Genomic DNA, 22,512 nt, shown 5'->3' on the forward strand with positions numbered 1-22,512 from the left:
CCTTGATTTTACACCAAAACCCGAAAATGCCCGGAACGAGTTTCCGATCCGTAGGTTTTGTATAGAATCCTTCCCTGATCCTCGTGGTAACGTTGGATTATCGAATCAGACGATGAACGGTGAAGAAATCTAGAGAGAGAAAGAGAGTGATTTTCAAGTTCTAGAGAGAGAGGGTGAGGATATTTTAGATTTATTAGCTTGAAAGTAATGGATACTGATATTTATAGACCTTGACTCGGCCGTCCTCGTTGACGAAATGGCGACCTTGTTGACGAGGCACTGAAGGCACCTTGTCAACGAGATGGTGACCTTGTCGACGAGCTTGAGATTTAGGATTTCCCAAAACCCCTCGGCTTCTCCTCATTGATGAGCCTCTGAACTTCGTCGAAGAGCAGAACCTAGACTTCGTCGACGAACTTTGGCTTCATTGACAAACTCTGCTCAATTACGAATTTACCTTTCTTTCATATAATCAATAAATATATCATGCTTCGAGTTCTTACAACCTCCCCTCCTTATAAAAATTTCATCTTCGAAATTTGCGATCTCTCATTCAAGCACTCATACATACACGCATTCAACTCTAGAACAGAAAAACCGACGACTATCATAACGTAGCCTCGTCACAGTGTATATATACCCTCATTTATGGTGGAGGAATATCATGGTTACATACACATATCGTCATAGAAGTTCACAAATACACACCCCCAAAGACTAACCACCCATTCCATAAAAAGTCGGGTAATACACATACACTAGAACAATTGTGGATACTTTCGGTGTATCTCCGTTTCCAGTTCCCAAGAAGCTTCCTCGACTTCGTGGTTCCGCCACAATACCTTTACTAACGGTATTTATTTGGTGTGAAGCTTCTGAACTTTATGGTCCAAAACCTGAACAGATATTTCCTCATATGCTAAAGTATCCCCAATTTTCAAGTCCTCGTAACTAACGACATGCAAAGGATCCAATGCGTACCTTCTCAACATAGATATGTGAAACACATCGTGGATCCTTGAGAGTGCTAGGGGTAGTGCAATTCTATAGGCCACAAGACCCACTCGCTCAAGAATCTCAAATGGTTCGATATATCTCAGGCTCAGCTTGCCCTTCTTCCCAAACCTTATCACTACTTTCATTAAAGCGATTCGCAGAAATACCTTACCCCCACCTCGAACTCCAACTCACAACAGCGAAAATCCGTGTAACTCTTCCACCAACTCTGAGCCAATTTAATTCTATCCCAAATCAAACCCACCTTCTTAGAAGCTTGCTGTACAAGTTTAGGTCCTAAGACCTGACGTTCACCAACCTCGTCCCAATACATAGGAGATCGACACCTCCGCCATACAAAGCCTCGAATGGTATCATCCTGATACTAGCTTGGAAGCTATTGTTATAGGCAAACTCCAAAAGTGGCATAAACTATAACCAGCTATCACCAAAGTCTAATTCGCATGTCCGTAACATATCCTCCAAGATTTGTATTGTTCTCTTCGACTGTAAATATGTCTGGGGGTGGAACGCTGTACTAAAAATAAGCTTCATCCCCAATGCTTCCTGCAAGCTCCTCTAGAAACGAGAGGTAAACCTTGGGTCTCGGTTTGACATAATGGACACCGGTACCCCGTACATTTGAACTATCTCCTGCATGTACAGGTCCGCTAGCCTACTCAAAGGGTAGTTAACCTTGATCGATATGAAATGAGCAGATTTCATCAATCTATCCACGATCGCCCAAAGATCATTCTGCCCGTGAAGAGTTGGCGGCAATCCGGTAACGAAGTCTATGGAAATGTGCTCCCACTTCCACACCGAAATAGGCAAAGGCTGTAACGGCCCTGCCGGCCTTTGATGTTCAGCTTTCACCTGCTGACATGTCAGACATTACTCCACAAACTGCGCAATCTGCCTCTTCATACCTGACCATTAAAAGGTCTTGCGCTAGTCAAGATACATCTTCGTGCTACCAGGATATACTGTATACAAGGAACAATGCACTTCTTCCAGAATTGTCCTTCTAATCTCGTCGTCATTTGGAACATATAACCTGGTTCCAAACCTCAACACACCTCTGTTAGATATGTTAAAATCCATAGGTGATCCCTGCTGTACTTTCTCCACGATCTTAGCTAACTCTACATCACTAGCCTGCATGGTTTTAATATGATCAAACAAAGTTAGCTAGATCACTAAGCTAGCAAGGTAAGCCTGATGATCACTAGACACCAACTTGGTACCAAGGCTTTCCAGATCCCATCTGTTATGAAGCTAAGCTACAACCGCAGATACTGCCGCATGATCTGACTTCTGACTCAACGCATCAGCCACCACATTAACTTTCCCCGGGTGATAACTGATAACGCAATCGTAGTCCTTAATCAAATTAAGCCATCGTCTCTGCCTTATATCAACTCCTTCTGCGTGAAAAAGTACCTAAGGCTCTTATGGTTAGTGAAAATCTCGCACTGCACACCATACAAGTAGTGTCGCGAAATTTTCAGTGCATATACAACAGCAGCTAATTCCATATTGTGCATAGGGTAATTCTTCTCATAGTCTTTCAGTTGTCGAGAAGCATAAGCAATTACCTTACTCTGCTGCATAAGCACACAATCCAAACCTTTCAGAGACGCGTCGCTATAAATCACAAAACCGCCATTTCCCGAAGGAATGGTCAAAACTAGAGCAGTAACCAGCCGGTGCTTCAACTTAAGAAAGCACTGCTCTCAATCACTGGTCCATTCAAACTTTACTCCCTTCTTGGTCAAACGTGTCAGAGGCCCAGACAATTTAGAGAAACCCTCTACGAAACGACGATAATAACCTGCCAGTCCTAGAAAACTTCCAACCTCCTGGACACTCTTCGGTCTTACTTAATCGACTACCGCTTCAATCTTGTTAGGATCCACTAAGATACTGCCTTTACTACATGGCCTAAAAATGCAACCTGATTTAACCATAACTCACACTTCTTTATCTTGGCATACAACTTCCTCTCTCACAGAATTTGTAGCACCAACCTCATATGGTTCTCATGCTCATCCGAACTCTTCGAATACACCAGAATGTCATTGATAAATACCACTACGAACTGGTCTAGGTACTTATGGAAAACCTTGTTCATCAGATCCATGAACACTACCGGAGCATTCGTTAGCCCAAAAGGTATAACTAAGAACTCATAGTCGCCATATCTGGTTTAGAAAGCAGTCTTTGCAATATCCTCAAATCAAACCCTCACCTGATGATACCCTGACCGTAGGTAGATTTTCGAAAAGACTCGCGTTCCTTGAAGCTAGTCAAAGAGATCATCAATACGAGGTAACGGGTAATGGTTCTTCACAGACACCTTGTTGATCTCGCGGTAATCAATGCACATACACATCGACTCGTCCTTCTTCTTTACAAACAATACTGGAGCTCCCCATGGTGAAACACTTGGTCGAATGAAGCCTTTGTCCAGTAATTCGTACAACTGCTCCTTCAATTCTTGAAGTTCTGCTAGAGCCATCCGGTATAGAACTTTAGATATTGGTGCCTTGCCAGGCAACAACTCTATCGCAAACTCCACCTCACGATCCAAAGGCAAACTATGTAAATATTTTGGAAACACATTTAAAAACTTGCTAACTACCCGAATATCCTCGAGCCTCAACTCATCTCGCGGCAGTTCCTTCACACAAGCTAGGTACCCCTGACATCCGTCTAAGAGTAACCTCCTCGCCTGCATTGCCGATAGAACCTGTGGCATCGAACACACACACGATCCCACAAATTCATACTCTTGCTTCCCAGAAGATCTGAAAACTATCACCTTCCTACGACAGTCAATTACAACATAACTGGAGAGCAACCAATCCATTCACAGAATGACATTGAACCTCGACATATCGTATACCATAAAATTCACCAATTGCAGCCTTCCTCGAATTAACATTGGGCATTTTGCTAACATTCTTCTATATAATGATATACTCCAAATGGTGCAGCAACGGATAACACCTCGTTCATGACTTGGGTCTCAACCCCACACAGTTTAACAAAACTCACAGATACAAAAGAATTGGTCGCACCCGAATCAAACAAAATAGAAGCTTTATTTTAAAGCAATAATAAGGTACCTGTTACTACGTTCCCTGCATGTTTAGCATCCACTGAAGTAAGAGAGTATACTCTGACCGGAGTTGTATTCGCCTAGATAGTTCCTCAAGATATCATATTACTACCCTGATTCACCCTGGATGTAGGCATGTCTCACCTCGGTGCACGACTATCGCGAGCCATGTGGCTTGACTAGCCAGGGTTGTAGTAGTTACCCCCAAATGACCGACACTTGCCCTTGTGTTATCTGAGGCACTTGGTACAACGATCCTGCGCCTGAATCACCTCAGTACCCTGGTGCTCGGTATTCTGATGGTAACCCAAGCCCTTTTTCCTATTCTTCCACGATCCCTAATGAGATCCAAACTGAGAACCAAAAGATATCGGCCTCTTCTTTGATTCTTGATCCACCTCATCCTCTCGGATGCCGGTCTCAATCAGTGTGACCTTATCCACCAAAATCAAGAACTCACGAATCTGAAGTATGCCCACTAGCCTACAGATATCCTTCCTCAAACCTTTCTCGAACCTTCGAGTCTTCTCGTACTTGCTCGAGATCAAACACGGTGCGAAACGGGATAACTTTATATACTGATCTGCATACCCCTGTACCGTCATATCTCCCTGCAATAGAGCAAAAAACTCATCTGTCTTCACATCACGAGTGGAGGCCGAGAAGTATCTTTCAAAGAACACCTCCTTGAAACGGCTCCAAGACATCTCTGAAACTCTAGCTTTTTACTTCTCCAGTAGATTTATGGTAGTCCACCAACGCCCCGCCTCCCCAGACAGCTAGAAGGTAGCATAGAGGACTCTTTGCTTCTTTTTGTAGTGTATGACTTCCAGAATCCTCTCGGTCTTCTCGACCCAATCTTCAGCCATCATTGGGTCGGGTCCTCCCAAAAACATCGGAGGGTGCATACGTGTGAACCTCTCGATGGTACACCCAACAGTAGTAGGAGAGCATTCGTGTCTCCTAACACTCCGCCTGATCTCCCGCATGACCTACCTCGTCAAACCCCGAGGCATAGACTGTGACTCATCACTCGTAGTCTCCTTAGAGCCATTCTCCAAGTTATTATCCTTGGGCTCCATTTTGAAAATACAATAGGAACCTATCAGCATTCCTACGCAAATACAGTTAACACAATAATTAATACACAACCATGTTAACTACCATCTCACAGGCCTAGGTTTGTCCTATCACATCGACACGAAAGTCATCAATGGTTTGCCCTAATTTTACTGAAATTGTCACTCTAGGAAAAACACGAAATACCATCGACAAGTCCCGATCTAGCAATGGAATAACCCTCAACCAACTCTACCCACATCCAACATCCTATGCTCTGGTATGTACTCACAGCTATATCTAACCAAGTCTACAAGACCTAACAACCTGATTAGCTCTGATACCAAGCTATCATGCCCTGAACTTGGAAATAGGACCCAAGGGTGAATTAGTAACCTAACCTGTTCCTGTATCATACAAAACCAATGACACAACATAATGGATAAGGGTCCGACCCTGTAAGGTTCCCAGGCACCCTACACACATCCATATACAATTATATATGCAGCAGAAAAAGGGTCTTTCTATCTATATGCAGTACCATACCATAGTCTAGAGATAAAAGTGGAATCCAAGGTCCATACATACAAAACGTACATTTGGGTGCCAAACGTACCCCAAAATAGCAACCTGCAAAACAAAAGTCCTAGAACTTACCCAAGCGCTACCTATAGTATACTGGTCATTACGCTCCCAACACTAGGACGCTAGTTCTAGTTACTTGAAGGACCTGTAAAATATGTATGTATAGCAGGGGTAAGACACATCTCAGTAAGGCAAACACAGGTTATATTGGTGTGTGGCCTTCGAGTGTTATCATGACAGCAAAATATACACATTTAAATGTAATTCCAATATTTTCACAATACAGTTCCAGTACAATGCATACACTCACACACACGCATAAGCACACCCATGATCTACTCAGTGTCATCACACCCCTTGGCCTATAGCCGGCCCGCGATACATGGCGCTACTGACATATGGCTTAGCCCCAAGCTCCCATGGCATCGTACTAGCGCAAACTGGTGGATCCACACCCTTCGGTGATCAACCGGTAAGGCTCACACTCTCGGATATAGGGTCGGACACTCTTACCAAACATGGCTAGCGATTTAATACGCCCACAGATATAGAGTCGGACACTCTTTCAGTACCTAGAACAACTCGGAACCTAGTTCCTATTACATTTTAACAAAACACAACCATGCATGCTCATATAACCAAACAAATCACACCCATTTGGAAATTCAAAAATCATGTTTTCCAATCATATAGAGTTTAAAACAAAGTCAAGGCACGACCATCCCTATTACACATTATAAATCATAATATACAAACGGTGTTCAACAAAACTAGGGATGCAACCCAATACCCCCTTTTTTCCCAAAATTATAATATGAAAAATCCATAATTTTACTTGTCAGATCCCCTAAAATGAGTAACCAAAACACACACAAGACCATGAACCATAGTTCTACCGAGTCCGATTTCAAAAATAACTAATATAAATTGTATTCCCTTACCTTTCCCCCAAAAGATCAAACCTGAATTTTACGGCTCCTAAATAGCGAACCGAGTTCTCAAAACCTACAAAACACAGTACAGAATATACTCACGACTCCGTTTTCTATACTCACGACTCCGTTCTCTACCAAACTACAGGATCAGAAAAGAAAATTGAGCCTAAACTCGATTTTACACCAAAACCCAAAAATGCTCGGAATGAGTTTCCGATCCATAGGTTTTGTAGATAATCCTTCCCTGATCCTATTGGTAATGTCAAATTATTGAATCAGACAATGAATGATAAAGAAATCTAGAGAGGGAGAGTGATTTTCAAGTTCTAGAGAGAGAGGGAGAGGATATTTTAGATTTCTTAGCTTGGAAGTAATGGAAACTGATATTTATAGCCCTTGGCTCGGTCGTCTTCGTCGACGAAATGGCAACCTCATCGATGAGGCACTGAAGGCACTTTGTCGACAAGACGGTGACCTCGTCGATGAGCCTAAGATTTCAGATTTCCCAAAACCCCTTGGCTTCTCCTCATCGACGAGCCTTTGAACTTCATCGATGAGCAGAACCTAGACTTCATCAACAAACTCTGGTTTCATCGACGAACTCTGCTCAATTACCAATTTACCTTTCTTTCATATAATCAATCCATATATCACGATTCGGGTTCTTACAATGTAAGTACGATGGGCTTGTTCCACCTGGTTCTGGACTGCCAGGGGGACTGCTTCACTCTACACTGAAGCTACATCGACTGCCATATCCCACACTACTGGTCGTGTGGTAGCATTATCATAATTCTGAACATATAGCTACGGTATCATGCTCCTGAAACTGAACTAAACCATACCATCCGGATTCTGATATCATATAATAAGTTTCATATACTAAACATAGCCGTTTCGTATTTCATAATAATATATGTCATGTTAATATTTCATATGTTTTGTCTTATCATACATGATTATGGCATCTGCTCCAACATGAATCTCGGCTTCTGCGCTAGCATAACATGAATCACAACATCTGTGCCGGCATAACATAACATGAGTCACGGCATCTGCGCCGGCTTATCATAATATACTGAACATAATTTTCTGTATTATTTAATATTATAATCATAAAATCATGGTTCCTATATTGTTTATAATTGCTCTGAAAATTATCATAACATACTTGATCTGGGAAAACATATTATTCTGGTATACATAATTACATGGAAATTTAAACTCATGCCACACATAAATGGGTAACATTCTAAATGAAAAATATGTTCTAAAATAATAATTTCTGACAAATCACGTTTAAATCATATCCCTATTCATAGTAGTATTTCTCAAACATAATTCTATAATATACATATTTTTTCTTGAAATTTAATGATGTCAAATAATACATAATTTCATAAAAATTTTTGACTTAATTTATCCCCTTACCTAACTTACTTAGATGCCCACAAAACACTCAATCCTACCCCCGTAGTGTTCCCAGTACAACACCCTGAAATTAACATTTTCTCCAACAAAACTTCAGTATTTTCTTCCCTAACATATTCTCCTCAGTCCAGAAATACTAAAAACCCAATAAAACTAAAATTAACTAACTTACCCAAATTTTGGGATGGTTCCCAAGTTGGCTTGACTTACAAATCATTCCAGCAGATGTGGAGAGAATCTTTCCAAGAGTGACCTAGCGGCTTCCGATCGTCGAACCTACGAAGAACGGGGCTGGAATCGAAGAGAGAAGGAGTGGAGGATGATTTTTGGGTGAGAGAGAGAAGTTGCATGCATAAATCTCACTGAAAACCCAAGTTTGAACTATTTATACACCTGTCTTCATCGATGATGCCAAGTAGAGAGTTCGTTGAAGAACATTTATTCATCGTCGATGAATTTCAGGCCCTGAAATAGCCCCTCTTGGTAATTCCTCGTTGACGAGACACATGTCCTCGTGGACGATCCTAGTAAGCCGCTTCATCGACGAACTCTTCGCGTTCGTTGATGAGATCCTGCTGTGACCTCCTTTTAAAATTTCCTTTTCTCCCTCTTTTATTATTTAAATACTATAATTCTTCGGGTCTCTACAATGCATGCAATGCATAATTACAGGCCAAATTATAAAACAAAATACAATTCAAATGAAATTTAAATGTCTTCAATCTTCTTTACTTTTGTGACTTCCTTGGAATGCGCCAGATGATATGATATTGGAGTTTCTTCTGACTTCCAAGTCCCTTAATCTTATGTGTGCAGAAATTTAGACCTGTTCACATACTTAACCACACGTAAGATACTGATACTTTGTTAGTATCAAAATAGAGATCGGACTCAAAAAGTCAACACCTTGTGGGGTATTCTTATAAATGGTAATTAATTTTGTCTTCATTTTACATAGTTTTCTTTACCCTCTCTTATTAATTAAACCAAATAATGTGCTTGAGTAACATATACTTTTCTTTTCCTTTTATAAGTGGCATTAATTATGCTTGTAGATTTTCCCCCCCTTTAAAATTGATATTAATTATGCTCTAATTTTTTGTTAAAAAAATATATTGAATTTTTGTCATTTTGAGGTGAGCTTTTTTGTTTGTATTTTTACACATATAATTTAATAATAATTAAATAATTATTAGGCTTTTAAAATTTTAGTTCTGCTCTACTCTACAAGTAACAAAATTAAGTTTTAATATCAAAATCTAACTTGGTAGCATTGATTCTTATTGCCCTATTGGGGATTCTTTTTGGGATACTTATTAAGGACAAAGCTAGCAGTTCATGCCTTCTTTCACTTTGTCTACTACTTTGCATCTTTGATTTTTAAACTTTTCTCTGTAGATGCAATGTAACACTCATAGCATGGATTAGAAAAAAATTACAAGTGATTTGAAATCATATGATTTATTAGAATTTTTGAATAGAAAAAAATTTAATTGATTCTAAAAAATAATTTGATTTGACATCGCTTATAATTTTTATTTCGCTATGAATAACAAAACTCTCCCATTCTCTTTACTATAAAATGTAAAATTTAAAGTCATTTTTATGAAAATGAGACACAATTTATAAAATATTTTTTTGACCGATGACGGCTATTGGGTGTGTTCTCAAGGACTCTTAGTCCTCACCCTTTTTGCCTCGATAAGAGTTCACTCAATAGTAGATAGTGGATTAATAGGGGAGGAGCCCAAATTTTTAAAGGATTATATTTCCAAAAGTAGGGAGTAAATTGAAATAAAAGAAAAAAAATTATTTTTTGTTTGAGGGTTTTAAATTAGCAAGATAAAATGTTCACATGTATACTTGCACTTTTCTTTCATAACAGGGGTTGTCATTCTTCTACTTTTGAATAAGCATATTGATCCTTCTTGTGGCCTTGTCAAACTGGCAGAATAAGACATAGTTTAATTTTTTACATGTCATGTATTCAAGGAACATTTTTTATTTGTAAACTTTTGCAAACTCCTCTTCCTTAAATCTATCTTAGATCGATGTTCGTAACTATTTTCTCCTGAAGCGTTCGATGTAATCTATAAAATTTTTATTTGATCTTTGGAATTCCCTTCCTAGGTCCACTAGAATAACTCGAGTGCAAAGAAAATTTTCGTAAAATTGGTGGCACATCTATCCCAATATTCCAGTCCAAGTTTGAGATTGGCTACTAAGTATACTCCTCTTTCATTAATTACTTAAATACTTCTCAAACTTTCAAGTCATCATCTTGCCCACTATGCTCACAAATTTCAAGATGATCCTTATGATTGCTAGTCTTGCCATTGAAGAATTCAGACTTGACCTTATATAGTCTTTAGTGTAGTGTGGGTCATGGAGGTAGGGTGTAATGGGAACTTGGGTTGTGTAAGGAAATTTGAAAAATCCAACTTGGAAAGACGAGAGGATTTTGTCTAGCTTGTCTTTTAGTGATATAAGTAGAAAAGTTGGTGGTTGTAGGGGTTGGAGGCATATGTGTAGGATTTAGGGAAATATGTACCTAGGTTGAATTATGAGGTTGGAATAAACGGTGTGATAAGCATGGTCTGTTTTGGAGTAGATATCAGGAGAACCATAGGAGGATTTTGATTAGTAGAGGCTTCTTAAGCCAGAGTAATGTCATTATCATGGCTAGCCTCCCCAAATTTTGTAAGATTGAGTATAGCATACTTATTCTCACTCAAAATGAATAAAGGAGTTGGCGTTTTGCTTTAGGGTTAAATGATGGGAGTCGATGTAGGAAGAATTTGATTGCTTCATATATCTGTCACCTAAACCTGTTGTGTTTTCTCCTTCCTTCCTGAGTAGATGTGTGGTAAATTTTTGAATTTTTTGAAGGCATTATCCTATGCAATCAATCTTGCCTAGCAAAATCACCAAATGTAAATGCAAGTTCTTGATTTCTCCTATGGATAAGTTCCTCACTCAAAAGAGCTTGATTTTGACCACAAAATAAGCCATGCGTATTATTTCATCAACTCTCACATACATGCCAAATTTTGGGAATTCTTTCATTCCAACTCCATGTAAGAAATACTTGTCATTTTAATGGAATCACTTATTTGTGAAGTGAAAAAAAAAAAAAAGTTTGCTGGCATATAATTTTAGATGTTAACATAATCTGTAGTGTCTTCTAAAAAAGCAAAAGATTATGCGTGGATACCTTTCTTAATGCGAATGCAAAACGGCCTATAAAATGCAGATCATGAAGAAGAAAATTTAAAAAGGAATTCTAGTTATAATATAGTTATTACCCAAAGAACTATTATACTTTGAAAAAAACCCTTGATTCTTTGTTTTTATTTTTTATATGTATTAAATTGCAACTAATTCACTCATGTCACTCTCACTTTATAATGAAAAACAAAAGGTATGAAAAGAAAGAGAAATAACAAATTCCCCATTTTAGCTCATGATGAAGAATGCTAGAGTGTTAATAATTTTCTTTTTAAAGTGCAAATAGTAAATATATATATATATATAATATTTTAATCCTAATTTAGTCATCTACATTATATGTGACTAATTTTTAATATCTACACTATTTTAGAAGAATACTTTGTTCATATGCTAATGCCAATATCATTTTCATTGAATGCCGATATCAGAGATATAAAAAGCCTAGCCCAGGATTTGCAATCTGCAGGGTCAAAAATATTTTCATTGAATGTAATTTTTTGAAATATCATTTTAAAGAATGGAATGCTGCACTATTTGGTTTGCTTCTTAATATTCCCAAAAATGTTATCTAAATGCTAATGCCAATATTTGTTTAAACATCATAATTATGACATTTATTTTATAAAATGACCATTATGCCCTTGATATGAGTATAAATAATGTATAAAGAATAATAATATTTTTAATACAAAAAATTTCAAGTCCTAAAATTCTCAACAATTATAAATTTTAAAATTAAAAAAAAAATCAACACTTAATAATCAAATTTAAGTAAAATAACTAAATCCAAAAAGGGAATTTACAATATATATATTCGGAAGCTACAAACTTTTAAATTCCACCTATGTCCTGCTTTTTGGCATAGAATTCCATCTCATACCCTCAACTCACTGGCTGGCAATACCCTGGGCTCACTTGCTTCACCTTCACCCCTTCAAATTTCCATTCCACCCCAAATCTTTACTCTGTTCTTCTCTCTCTCTCTCTCTCTCTCTCTCTCTCTCTCATCAGAAGGATGCTAGAGAGAATGCTCTCTGCGCGAAGAGTGGCACAGGTTAGCGAGGAGGGAGACGAGGACGACGAGTCCAAGACGAAGAAGCACATCTCCTTCGCCATGCGAGCCTCCAACTACGTGACTCGGACAGGGTACCTCGGCCCCTGCCTCGTCCTCCTCTGCCTCGCCCTCCTTCTCTCCTCCCTTCTCCTCCACTCCCGCAACCTCGTCTGCGTCTCCGTCTCCCCCTACGATCCGCGCTCTCGCGTCGGCTTCTTCGGATTCGGCACCCTCGAGTCAGATTTCGGCTCCCTCGGCGTGCCCTGGTGTAAGTTGATTTTGTTCTTTCTCATCAGATCTCGTAGATTTTGTGGCGTTTGATTGTTAGGTTTTAGTGGGTTTTCAATGGGTCTATCTGGGTTTGATGGGTTTGGATTTTGATCGGGTGATGTTGAATTTTAGTGTGTGTTTGGTAGCCTAGAAACTCGTGGAAAAGAAAAGGAAGCAATATTTTGAATCGTGTGGTTTATGTTGTTTTCAGCTTCAATGTAATCGATGGGCATGTGTATTTTAACGGGCTGATGCTAAATTTAAAATTCCTGGTTGGTTGCCGATGAAATTTACGAAGAGAATAGACATCGAGATTTTCAATCCGTTGTTCTATTCCATTTCAGATTTAAAGTGATAAATGGGAGTATATCTGAAAAAAATGTAGGAAATTAAAAGAAAGGAATTTGGAGAAATTTTGACTTTGATTTTTTTTTTTCTATTGTTATTTGTGTTTCCAAAATAATGCAATGCACAGAAGGAGAGAAGAGCTCGGGTATATTAAGCCAAAAAGATCTGGATTTTATGCTTTTATTTGTTCTTTCCCTTTCTTATTTCATTTTCTTGATAACTAACCAACTGTTAATTTCATTACTATCTTTCTGGAGTGATATGCTAGTGGGTTTGTCCTTTGTTTGGTTTCCGGAAAAATGGAGAAAATAAGCGCAACATGAAAATTTTGCAATTGTGTTTTGTTGGTTTAAGACAAAATGATAGCTGAAGGTATAAATATTGGGACTTGGAAAGTAAGCTCTGTTTAGTGAGGCTTTAGCTTTTTGGTGTTTCAAACAATGAAGAATCTAGCTATTAAGATTAATACTAATATGAATGTTCCACATACTCTCATGTAGTGTCTGAGAGTATGGATTTTGGGTCTTGGATTTGAATTTGTACAGACTTGAACAAAACTCTATCCAATTTTTTAGTGTATTTTGTCCAAATTCACACAAATCTAAATTCAAAACTTGAAATCTTAGCTCCAAAGCACAAGATTAATATTTCTTTTCTATTTTTGATTTTTGAATAAGATAAGATTTATCTTAGTTTTGGATGTAATTTTGACGTAGGTTTGGTAATCGTATGAGACATTTCTGTTTTAATTTTGTTTTTCCTTGTTTCATTCAGCATCTCATTCCCTGGAGAAGTTTCGTGTGTATTTGAATTGCCCCGCCATATCTTATTGCCCCATGCTAATCCATCATCATGAATGGAGCCATTATAGGAAATGAAGGTTATTATTGCAATAAAAAATTGGAATAATGTCATATCTTAAGAAGCTATTTATCTTTTAAGAAGATTAATGGAAAAGTTTAGGGAAAAGAAGAGGGACTTGCATATGATATTTATTGACCTTGAGAAAGCATATGATAGGATACCTAGGGAAGTTCTATGGTGGGTTTTAGAAAAAAAGGGTGTATGTTGTAGGTATATCGATGTCATTAAGGATATGTACGATGAAGTAATGACTAGTGTAAAGATTATAGATGGAGAAACTAGAGAATTTCCAATTACCATAGGTGTACATCAAGGATCTGCTTTGAGTCCTTATCTTTTTGCTTTATTGATGGACCAATTGACTAAGAGTATTCAAAAGGAGGTTCCATGGTGTATGTTGTTTGCAGATGATATTGTATTAATTGACGAAACTGGGGATGGAGTAGAGGCTGAGTTAGAATTATGGAGAGAAGCTTTGGAATTTAGAGGCTTTAAGATAAGTAGAAATAAAACAGAATATATGAAATGTAATTTTAGTAATGATAGGAGGAATATTGGAGACAAAGTTAAACTTGATGATGAAGAAATAAATAACACTTGTAGATTTCGATACCTTGGATCTATTATGCAAGTTGAAGGAGAAATTGAAGATGATGTAATGCATAGAGTTAAAGCAGGTTGGGTAAAATGGAGAAGTGGTTCAAGTGTTCTATGTGATCATAGAATACCCTTAAAATTGAAAGGGAAATTTTATAGAACAGCTATAAGACCAGCCATGCTATATGGATCAGAATGTTGGGCGACGAAGAAACATAATATTCAAAAAGTTAAAGTTGTCGAGATGAGGATGCTTAGATGGATGAGCGGTATAACATTGAAAGATAAATTAAGGAATGAACATATTCGTGGTAAGTTAGGTGTAGCTCCTATAGAAGATAAGATAAGGGAGGGACGACTTAGATGGTATGGACACTTGTAACGTAGGCCTTATAGTGCACCTGTGAGGAAGAGTGACTTAATTACTGTGGGGGGCAGTAGAAGGGGTAGGGGTAGACCTAAAATAACTTGGGAGGAGATAGTGAGTAAGGATTTAATATCTTTGAATCTATTAAAAGAAATGGTCCATGATCGCATAAATTGGCGGAAAAGGATTCATATAACCGACCCCACTTAGTGGGACTAAGGCTTGGTTTTGTTGTTGTTGTTGTTTCATATCTTAACATCACAATTCATAATCCTTTGCTATTTGTTGTGATTATGGCTCTAATATTATTTCTTGTTCATCTGTAATGGTACTTGATAAGAATGACCGAATGAGTGCAGTTTGTTCAGTTGATTTAGTTTAATGACATGAGTTTGAGAGTTGGATAAATAGGTTTTTATTGAACAATGATTTATTTGTTATCCTTGGCAAAAGGCAGATCGAAACACGGACAAACAGTTCCATGGACAAGCAAGGATCTACTAAAAGGCTTGGAAGAGTTTGTACCAATATATGAAATGCGGCCCATCAAAAACAACATGTACGGAATGGGTTTTGACCATAGCTTTGGGCTTTGGTTCATTGCTCAGTGGCTGAAGCCAGATCTAATGATTGAGAGTGGTGCATTCAAGGGGCATTCCACTTGGGTTTTGCGGCAAGCAATGCCAGACACTCCAATTGTATCACTTTCACCTCGGCATCCTGAAAAGTATCTAAAGAAGGGCCCTGCCTATGTTGATGGAAATTGTACGTACTTTGCTGGAAAAGACTTTGTGGATTTTGGAAGCGTTGATTGGAGCAAAGTGATGAAGACGCACAGGATTACTGATCGTAGTAGGGTCCTTATTTTTTTTGATGACCATCAAAATGAATTAAAAAGGTATGCACACAATGACACAGTTTTAGGCTTTTCTATTTCTGTCACTGCAATTGCGTCTGCTGTGTATTCTAAATTGTTGCATTTCATCAATCACTAGCAACTGTACTTTATAATTATTGCAGTTTTAGTTCAATAATCGCACCATGTTTGCATGGAATTACATTGTTTTAGAATGCAAAGTGACCACATAAGAATATTTTTTTAATGTGACCGAGACACAAACTTCTAAAAGGTTTTGTAACCAAAAGATCATTTAACCCACAATGTGAATTAAGGAAAACTTTTTTGTTTACATGCTACTTAGTTATTCTTGTGTATGCCCATCTTTCAGAAGTCATACTGCACTGTAGTTGCTAATATTTGACATCTCTTCTCATTTTTGTAGGCTAAAACAGGCACTGAAAGCTGGTTTCCGGCATCTTGTTTTTGAGGATAACTATGATACTGGAACTGGAGACCACTATTCCTTGAGGCAGATTTGTGATCAGTTTTATATAAGTGGTGCATGCTCTCCCGGTTTACTTTCTTACTAGTTGGCTAAATTTTCTAGTTGGAAGCATAGAGGAGTTGCATTCTAGAATATGCCTTTTGCTTGAAATGTGCAGCTTGCATTTTCTAAGCTGGAAGAATTTTCATTCTATTGTTTCATGATATTTTTTGTATATATTAGGAATTAGAAAGAGAACTGATGAAGCCTATGAAAACTACTATAAGGAAAATCCTTAGCCCAATTGTAGGCGTGCTATAGTCAAACTTGGAATTCACAATTTCAGATTGTAGAAACAGCCTCTCCAAAGTGGAGGTATGGTTAACATCATATGCCTGCTCCATGTCCTTGATGTGGGTTTGGAGACCTTTGAACTGGGTGTTCTTTCTTTTAAATGATTACACAGCCTTCAGGACAGGGTTGTGGTCTTGTGGATTGGTTTTTTATTAGTTCATCTACTGGTTATACCGTTATACGTGGGGAAACAGTTAAAACTGGAACAGCATAACACAACCTAGTTGGAGCATTTTACAGTGAGTGAAAATTTTATTTATTATTTAAAGATATGTTATGCTGTGATTGTCTCTGTGAAACGTATACATTGATTACACGGGTTACTTGAAGGAGTTTGATGGTAATTTGACTGTAGATGTTAGTTTTATATGCAAATTTGTGAATTTCAATTTGTACTGCTATAATCTCCAGGAGGTGGTCATAGCTGCTTCAAGGATAGTGATGAAGCTAGGGTAAGGTCGGAAAGAAAGAAATTCTGGGAGAAGGCAGTGGATATCGAAGAGCTATGTGCTCCAGGTGAAGTGTGGTGGGGTGTTAAAGGGCAGATGCGGGATAATTTCAACCACAGCAAAAAGGATATTTCCTATGCTGAACATTTCCAGAACAGCCGGTTCGTGGAATCAATTCTAGACGTGTATTGGGAACTTCCTCCAACTGCTGGTCCTTCCCTCACTCATCAGACAAGATATGATCCTGCTCGTGCACCCAGCCCCATTGTCGAAGACGGCAGGTTTGGCTTATTCCAACGGCTTGGTTTAGCTAGGCTAGAGACATCTGTATTTAATGGATACACTCAGATGGTGTATCTTCAAATATCTAAACATGAATCTTAAAACCCTATCATATAGATGAGAAATTCTGTGTTTAGCGTTCATTTGGATGAAAGCTGGAGATCTGTTTATATATTGCATGTTTTCTTCCTCAACTAGCGGCTTTGCTGGATCATTTTGTAGTTCTTTTCTCATCTTCTGTTTATATATTGCATGTTTTCTTCCTCAACTAGCGGCTTTGCTGGATCATTTTGTAGTTCTTTTCTCATCTTCTATTTTTTCCCCGTTTATTTTTCACCAACTTTTAGTCATTTCCTGTGACAATTTTTCCAACATAATTCTGCCTTTTGATTATACAGGTATATAATTCTTATCTGCTGTTTTAGTTTTTCGGACCTCTTTAATATTCAGCGGTAGAAAACAAAAATTCATTTATCATGCATTTGGGAGCCTGGAATTTGAAGTTGGCGTTTAGATTTGTGTGAACTTAGACAAAACGCATTACAAAATCTTATTGGCTTTTGTCCAAACTAAGTTGACACAAATTCAAACACGACCTTAGTGCTTTATTCCAACATCAGTGTCATGGTGGAGGTGATCAACCTAATCAGATTTAGGCTTTCTGGTGGGCTCACTCTAGACAGCAGGGATGTTTTTGTCAACCTGAATCACTGGAGGCTGTCCCTAGCATTAATAGGGAACAAATCAAAGATGGCCGACTGCTTATGCCTTCTTTGTTTGCTGGCATTGATGTTGAAACCCAAAGCATCTAAAAGTAGAATTGCAGAGCTCTCTCTCTCTCTCTCTCTTAAAAAACCCTTCACAAGAGGAAACATAGTTGGAGAAAATATTAAGTATACTGGGTGTATGTATCGAATTTATAATGATTTCAGTATGTATATGGAAAAATTGCCTAATTTAATGAAATGCACATACATAATGAATTTATTTTAGATTCGATATATGCATATAATGTATTTAATAATTTTTTGCTGAGGGAAGTGAGTGATGAATTCAGAACATTCCCATTCTACTATGCTTAAGCTCCATTTGGCTTTGGAAAAGTGTTCAACATTATGCTTCTTTGAGTACAACAACTTTCGCCTCACTACTGTACATAATGATATTTTGTCACACAGGCTTGGGCCGTCATGGCAGAGCCTCATTGAATACAGCAACTTTGGCCTCACGCTACTGTACATAATGAGATTCTGTTACATAGTTATGCAGGACTTTTTAGCATCACTTTGAAAAAGCATTTACTAATGTTTTTTTACTTAAACTAAGTGTACTTGTAGAGGTGGTGTCGTTTAGCATATTTACTTAGAAGAAACTAAACTTCCTATTTTAAGTTTTTTTTTTTTTTGAAACAATCTGTGTCTTCTGTGACAGTTTTGATTAGTCTCACTGTTCGAAAATATAAAATTTCTAGAGACTCGTAATTTAATGCTAAATTATTATTCACATTTTCAATAATGTTTTGTTTGTATTTTATAAATTTTTAGCAAAAATCTGTACATATTTATTACATGGTAAGGACTATAAACTTTGTCAACAATTATAATTCATATATAGTTTTTTGATTTAGTTATCTTGATTCATAATTATTAGAGTTTTTATAAATTAATTTAATGAAAATATTAATCTATAAAAAATAATGTATTTAATATATCATTTAATAAAAATATATAAATATTTTAATAATTATATTTATATATTTTAATGAAACTAATAATTATTATTATAACTAAATGTATAAAATATAATAATTTGTACTTAGATTTGTATCTTAGATGTTTCATGCTCGAATTTTAGGAGGGTGGAGGGATAAGGAATGCGAGATGCGTTACCCCCTATTCTGTAGTGCAGGTTTGTAGCCTATAATAGACGAAAAAAAATGTGTAAATTTATTTTAAAATGCATTATTTATTATCAACATGAGTAATAGAATCATGTTAACTTTACAAATCCTCATAATTAATATCTATTTTTTTTTTTATACAACGAAACAGTACATATAACGTTCAGAACTTATCAATTCAAAACTTATTATCAGATTTTACTAAATTCAACATTTTACGATAAGTGGTTTCAATTCCTAATTTAATTATCTATTATTTTCTATAGTCTCTAAAACCTGATACTTTTCACATACACATACACATACACATACATGGTCGATACCAGTGGGTGTCTCCTACACAAGGAGTAAAGGGCTTTACTCCCCTAGATGTTATGATGTTCAGCTTCTTCATCCTGTTTTGTTTGAGAACATTGATTTTGGTGACGTGAATTACTTGTCGTGAATTCAAATTATTTTAGTGTTTAAAAATGAGAATTAGAATTATGAATTTTGCAATTTAGACAAGTTCGAGTCCAAAATTGTATATATGAACATAAAATAATTTTAAAAATATGAATTTAGGATGGTGAACATTTATGCATAAGCAATATTATTCACGAGAAATTATTGGATGTGCCATATATAATTTCACACATTAATTTATGTCAATATATACGCGAATTTTTGTGACATGTTATAATTGTTATTGTATATATAATTCTTGGTGTCTTGTGTAAATATAATTCTCTCATTTTTTTTTTTTTGGCATCCATTTTTTTATTTTTCTAAAATATTTTGATAAAAATATTAGTTAAAAACTAAAATTAATAATATAAAAACTCTTGCATTATGTAATTATTTTATAATTGCTTTATATTTTTAAAATAAATAATAAAACAAAGGAATATATTAACAAGCAATTCATTAATTTTATGGAGGGATGTGAATCAATAATAAAGTAAATTAAAAAGAAGTATTTTCAAAAAGTAAAAAAAAAAAAAGGAAAAATGAAATAAAATAAACCAAAGGCTGTAAACCAAACTAATGAAACTTACAAATTTTGATCTTGAAATTCTTCAAGGTATTAATTGCAAAGGTGTTTGACTACCCATGACCCATGTTAAATTTGAAAGAGAGCTCATTCTCTCTTCTCTCCTCTCTCTCTCTCTCTCTCTCTCTCTCTCTCTCTCTGATTTTACGTGGGAACTCCTACCATCGACGAGGCCTTCGGACCCCCGGTGCGGTACCAAACCTATGTGACGGCGGCCTTCCCCATGGTTCGCCACCCTAGTTAATCGGATGCAGACACAACTTAATCACAGTCGGGTTAGACGTTCGGCCAACTCGTCTCCCATGACCTATCTTAGGACACTTGCCCCAGGACACAGTTTTACTGCATCAACTAGGAGTTTACAACTAAGTGCATTAACCAAGATTCGAACCCCTGATGCTCTTATTGGGTTGTCCATTTGCTTTCCATTACGCCAATGCTCTAGGGGGGTTTGAATTTTATTATTATTAAAAAAATTTGAAATTGATAAAGCGCATGCATTGTTTTTTTTTTTTTCCCTTTCTAAAGTTCAACCTACTTTTTGAAAATGAATTCATCTTTTTCAACGTGAGGTCACTTTTTTTTTTTTTTTAATAAAAAATTAATCTTTTTTTAAAGATGAAGTCATTTTTATGAAAATGGGATTATCTTCATTCTTCTTTTAGCAAATGACCATACTTTTTCCTTTAAAAGAGTTTATGTTTGGATTGCAAAATATCTGTTCACAGGAATATATTAGTTTTAATAGGTTAATTATACTCAATTATACAAGAAATTATGTTGTTAATATGAAACAAATGATAATACGAAACATTTTGTGGGTCCATAACTATTCCCAAATTTTATTATGAAAATGTTTATTCCTATCTTATTTCATATTAAATGAAATAATTAGAAATATATAAGAAATAATTGTTCCCTTAATTTCCAAAATTTAAACTATATTTCACTTATTTTAAGAAATAACTATTTTACCGAACCAAATGAGCCGTAAAATTTTTAACTTTTAGCAAGAAACATTTTGATTCTTTTCTTAAAGAAGCAATTTATCTATTTTTTTTCAACCCAAAACATTATTTTTCTAAAAAACATAGTTTGCTCTTATTAAGTTTTCTAATACATGCACCATCTTTTTGGTCGATTGATCAATGAGATTTTGCTCTGTGTTCTAATTTCTTTTAGTGATTTCGTATTTCTGTGCTCGATACTTCCTCGACAAGTTTATAAGATTTTTCTCGAGATCAAACTTGTATATAAGTGGATGCGGGTATTGTTGATTAGTTTAAGGTCGGGATCTATTTATTAAAAAATTCTTGATGTATTTAGATTTTGGGTTTTAACATAATAGAATTTTTATTCACTAAAAAAATTAAATATTTAATTTTCTTCTTGTTGATGTTATTAAAAGTAAATATTTAATTTTGAAGGGAATAGTCTTACATAATCCAAGGAAATAGATAGTTTGAATAAAAAAAAAAAAAAATTCAATGCTGTCTTCAACTTGCTTTAGCTATTGCATCTTTCGAGCTGAAAAAAATAGGATTTTATTTTTATATTATATTAAAATAAAAAATTTCGCATAATACTTTGTAACATAATGAAGTGTTTACATGTATTATTTTTAAAACAAATTCATATCTGATTTTAATTTTTTATTTTTAAAATTTTAAAATTAGATAATATGAATCGTTCAATAATGAAAGTATGATATGAAATTTTATCTAAAATGAAATATCATATTTTTAATTTTATTTCTACTTTCTAAAATTAATTAATTTTTTTTTCATTTCAAATTATAGAAATGATTCAAAACACAAACCGAGAAAATCAATACAAAAATGTTCCAATGTCTAATATTCAAATTTGGTTATTTAGTCCAATGAGAATGATTTAGGAAAAGACAAAATTTAGTCGCACGTAGCTAGTAGGGCTACAAAGAAACAAAGTCAGTCACGAGTGATTGGAAGTTTGGTTTAATAAGATCTCGCTCAGGCTCGTTTTATAGAGTCTGAATTGCAAGCAATTAGCTAAATACTTGCCTTATTAGTTTCAATAATTTAATAAAAATTGATTTAAAACTTTCATAGCAGTACAGACAGTGGATATGTAAAAAATAAATTTTAGAGATAAACTGAGAATGAAAGGGTAAAGAGTTTTAAGCACAAAACAAATAGTTGGGTCACATAAAATATTCAATTTATTTTCTACATAATGAAAATCAAGTGGGAAGAACACCAATCACATGCAACCACTTCTAATTAATATAATTAAGTGATAGAAATCTTTTATTAACCAATGCACCATCACC

At 36.0% G+C, this 22,512-nt stretch overlaps 1 protein-coding gene across 2 annotated transcripts; it reads left to right on the top strand.

The window, feature by feature from the left end:
- The first annotated feature begins 12,259 nt into the window (after positions 1-12,259).
- Positions 12,260-17,465, top strand: LOC131158028 (uncharacterized). Of its 2 annotated transcripts, none has more exons than XM_058112576.1 (4): positions 12,260-12,683; positions 15,315-15,759; positions 16,145-16,260; positions 16,952-17,465. In XM_058112576.1, the coding sequence occupies exons 1-4, from the start codon at positions 12,377-12,379 to the stop codon at positions 17,371-17,373; spliced, it is 1,290 nt and encodes a 429-aa protein (XP_057968559.1). In that variant the 5' UTR covers positions 12,260-12,376; the 3' UTR covers positions 17,374-17,465. The 2 variants fall into 2 exon arrangements, with proteins under 2 accessions (XP_057968559.1, XP_057968558.1); XM_058112575.1 differs by having other exon boundaries at positions 12,272-12,683; positions 16,145-16,275.
- Positions 17,466-22,512: the final 5,047 nt, after the last annotated feature.

The sequence above is a fragment of the Malania oleifera genome, chromosome 6, assembly GCF_029873635.1.
Source record: "Malania oleifera isolate guangnan ecotype guangnan chromosome 6, ASM2987363v1, whole genome shotgun sequence".
Lineage (NCBI taxonomy): Eukaryota > Viridiplantae > Streptophyta > Magnoliopsida > Santalales > Ximeniaceae > Malania > Malania oleifera.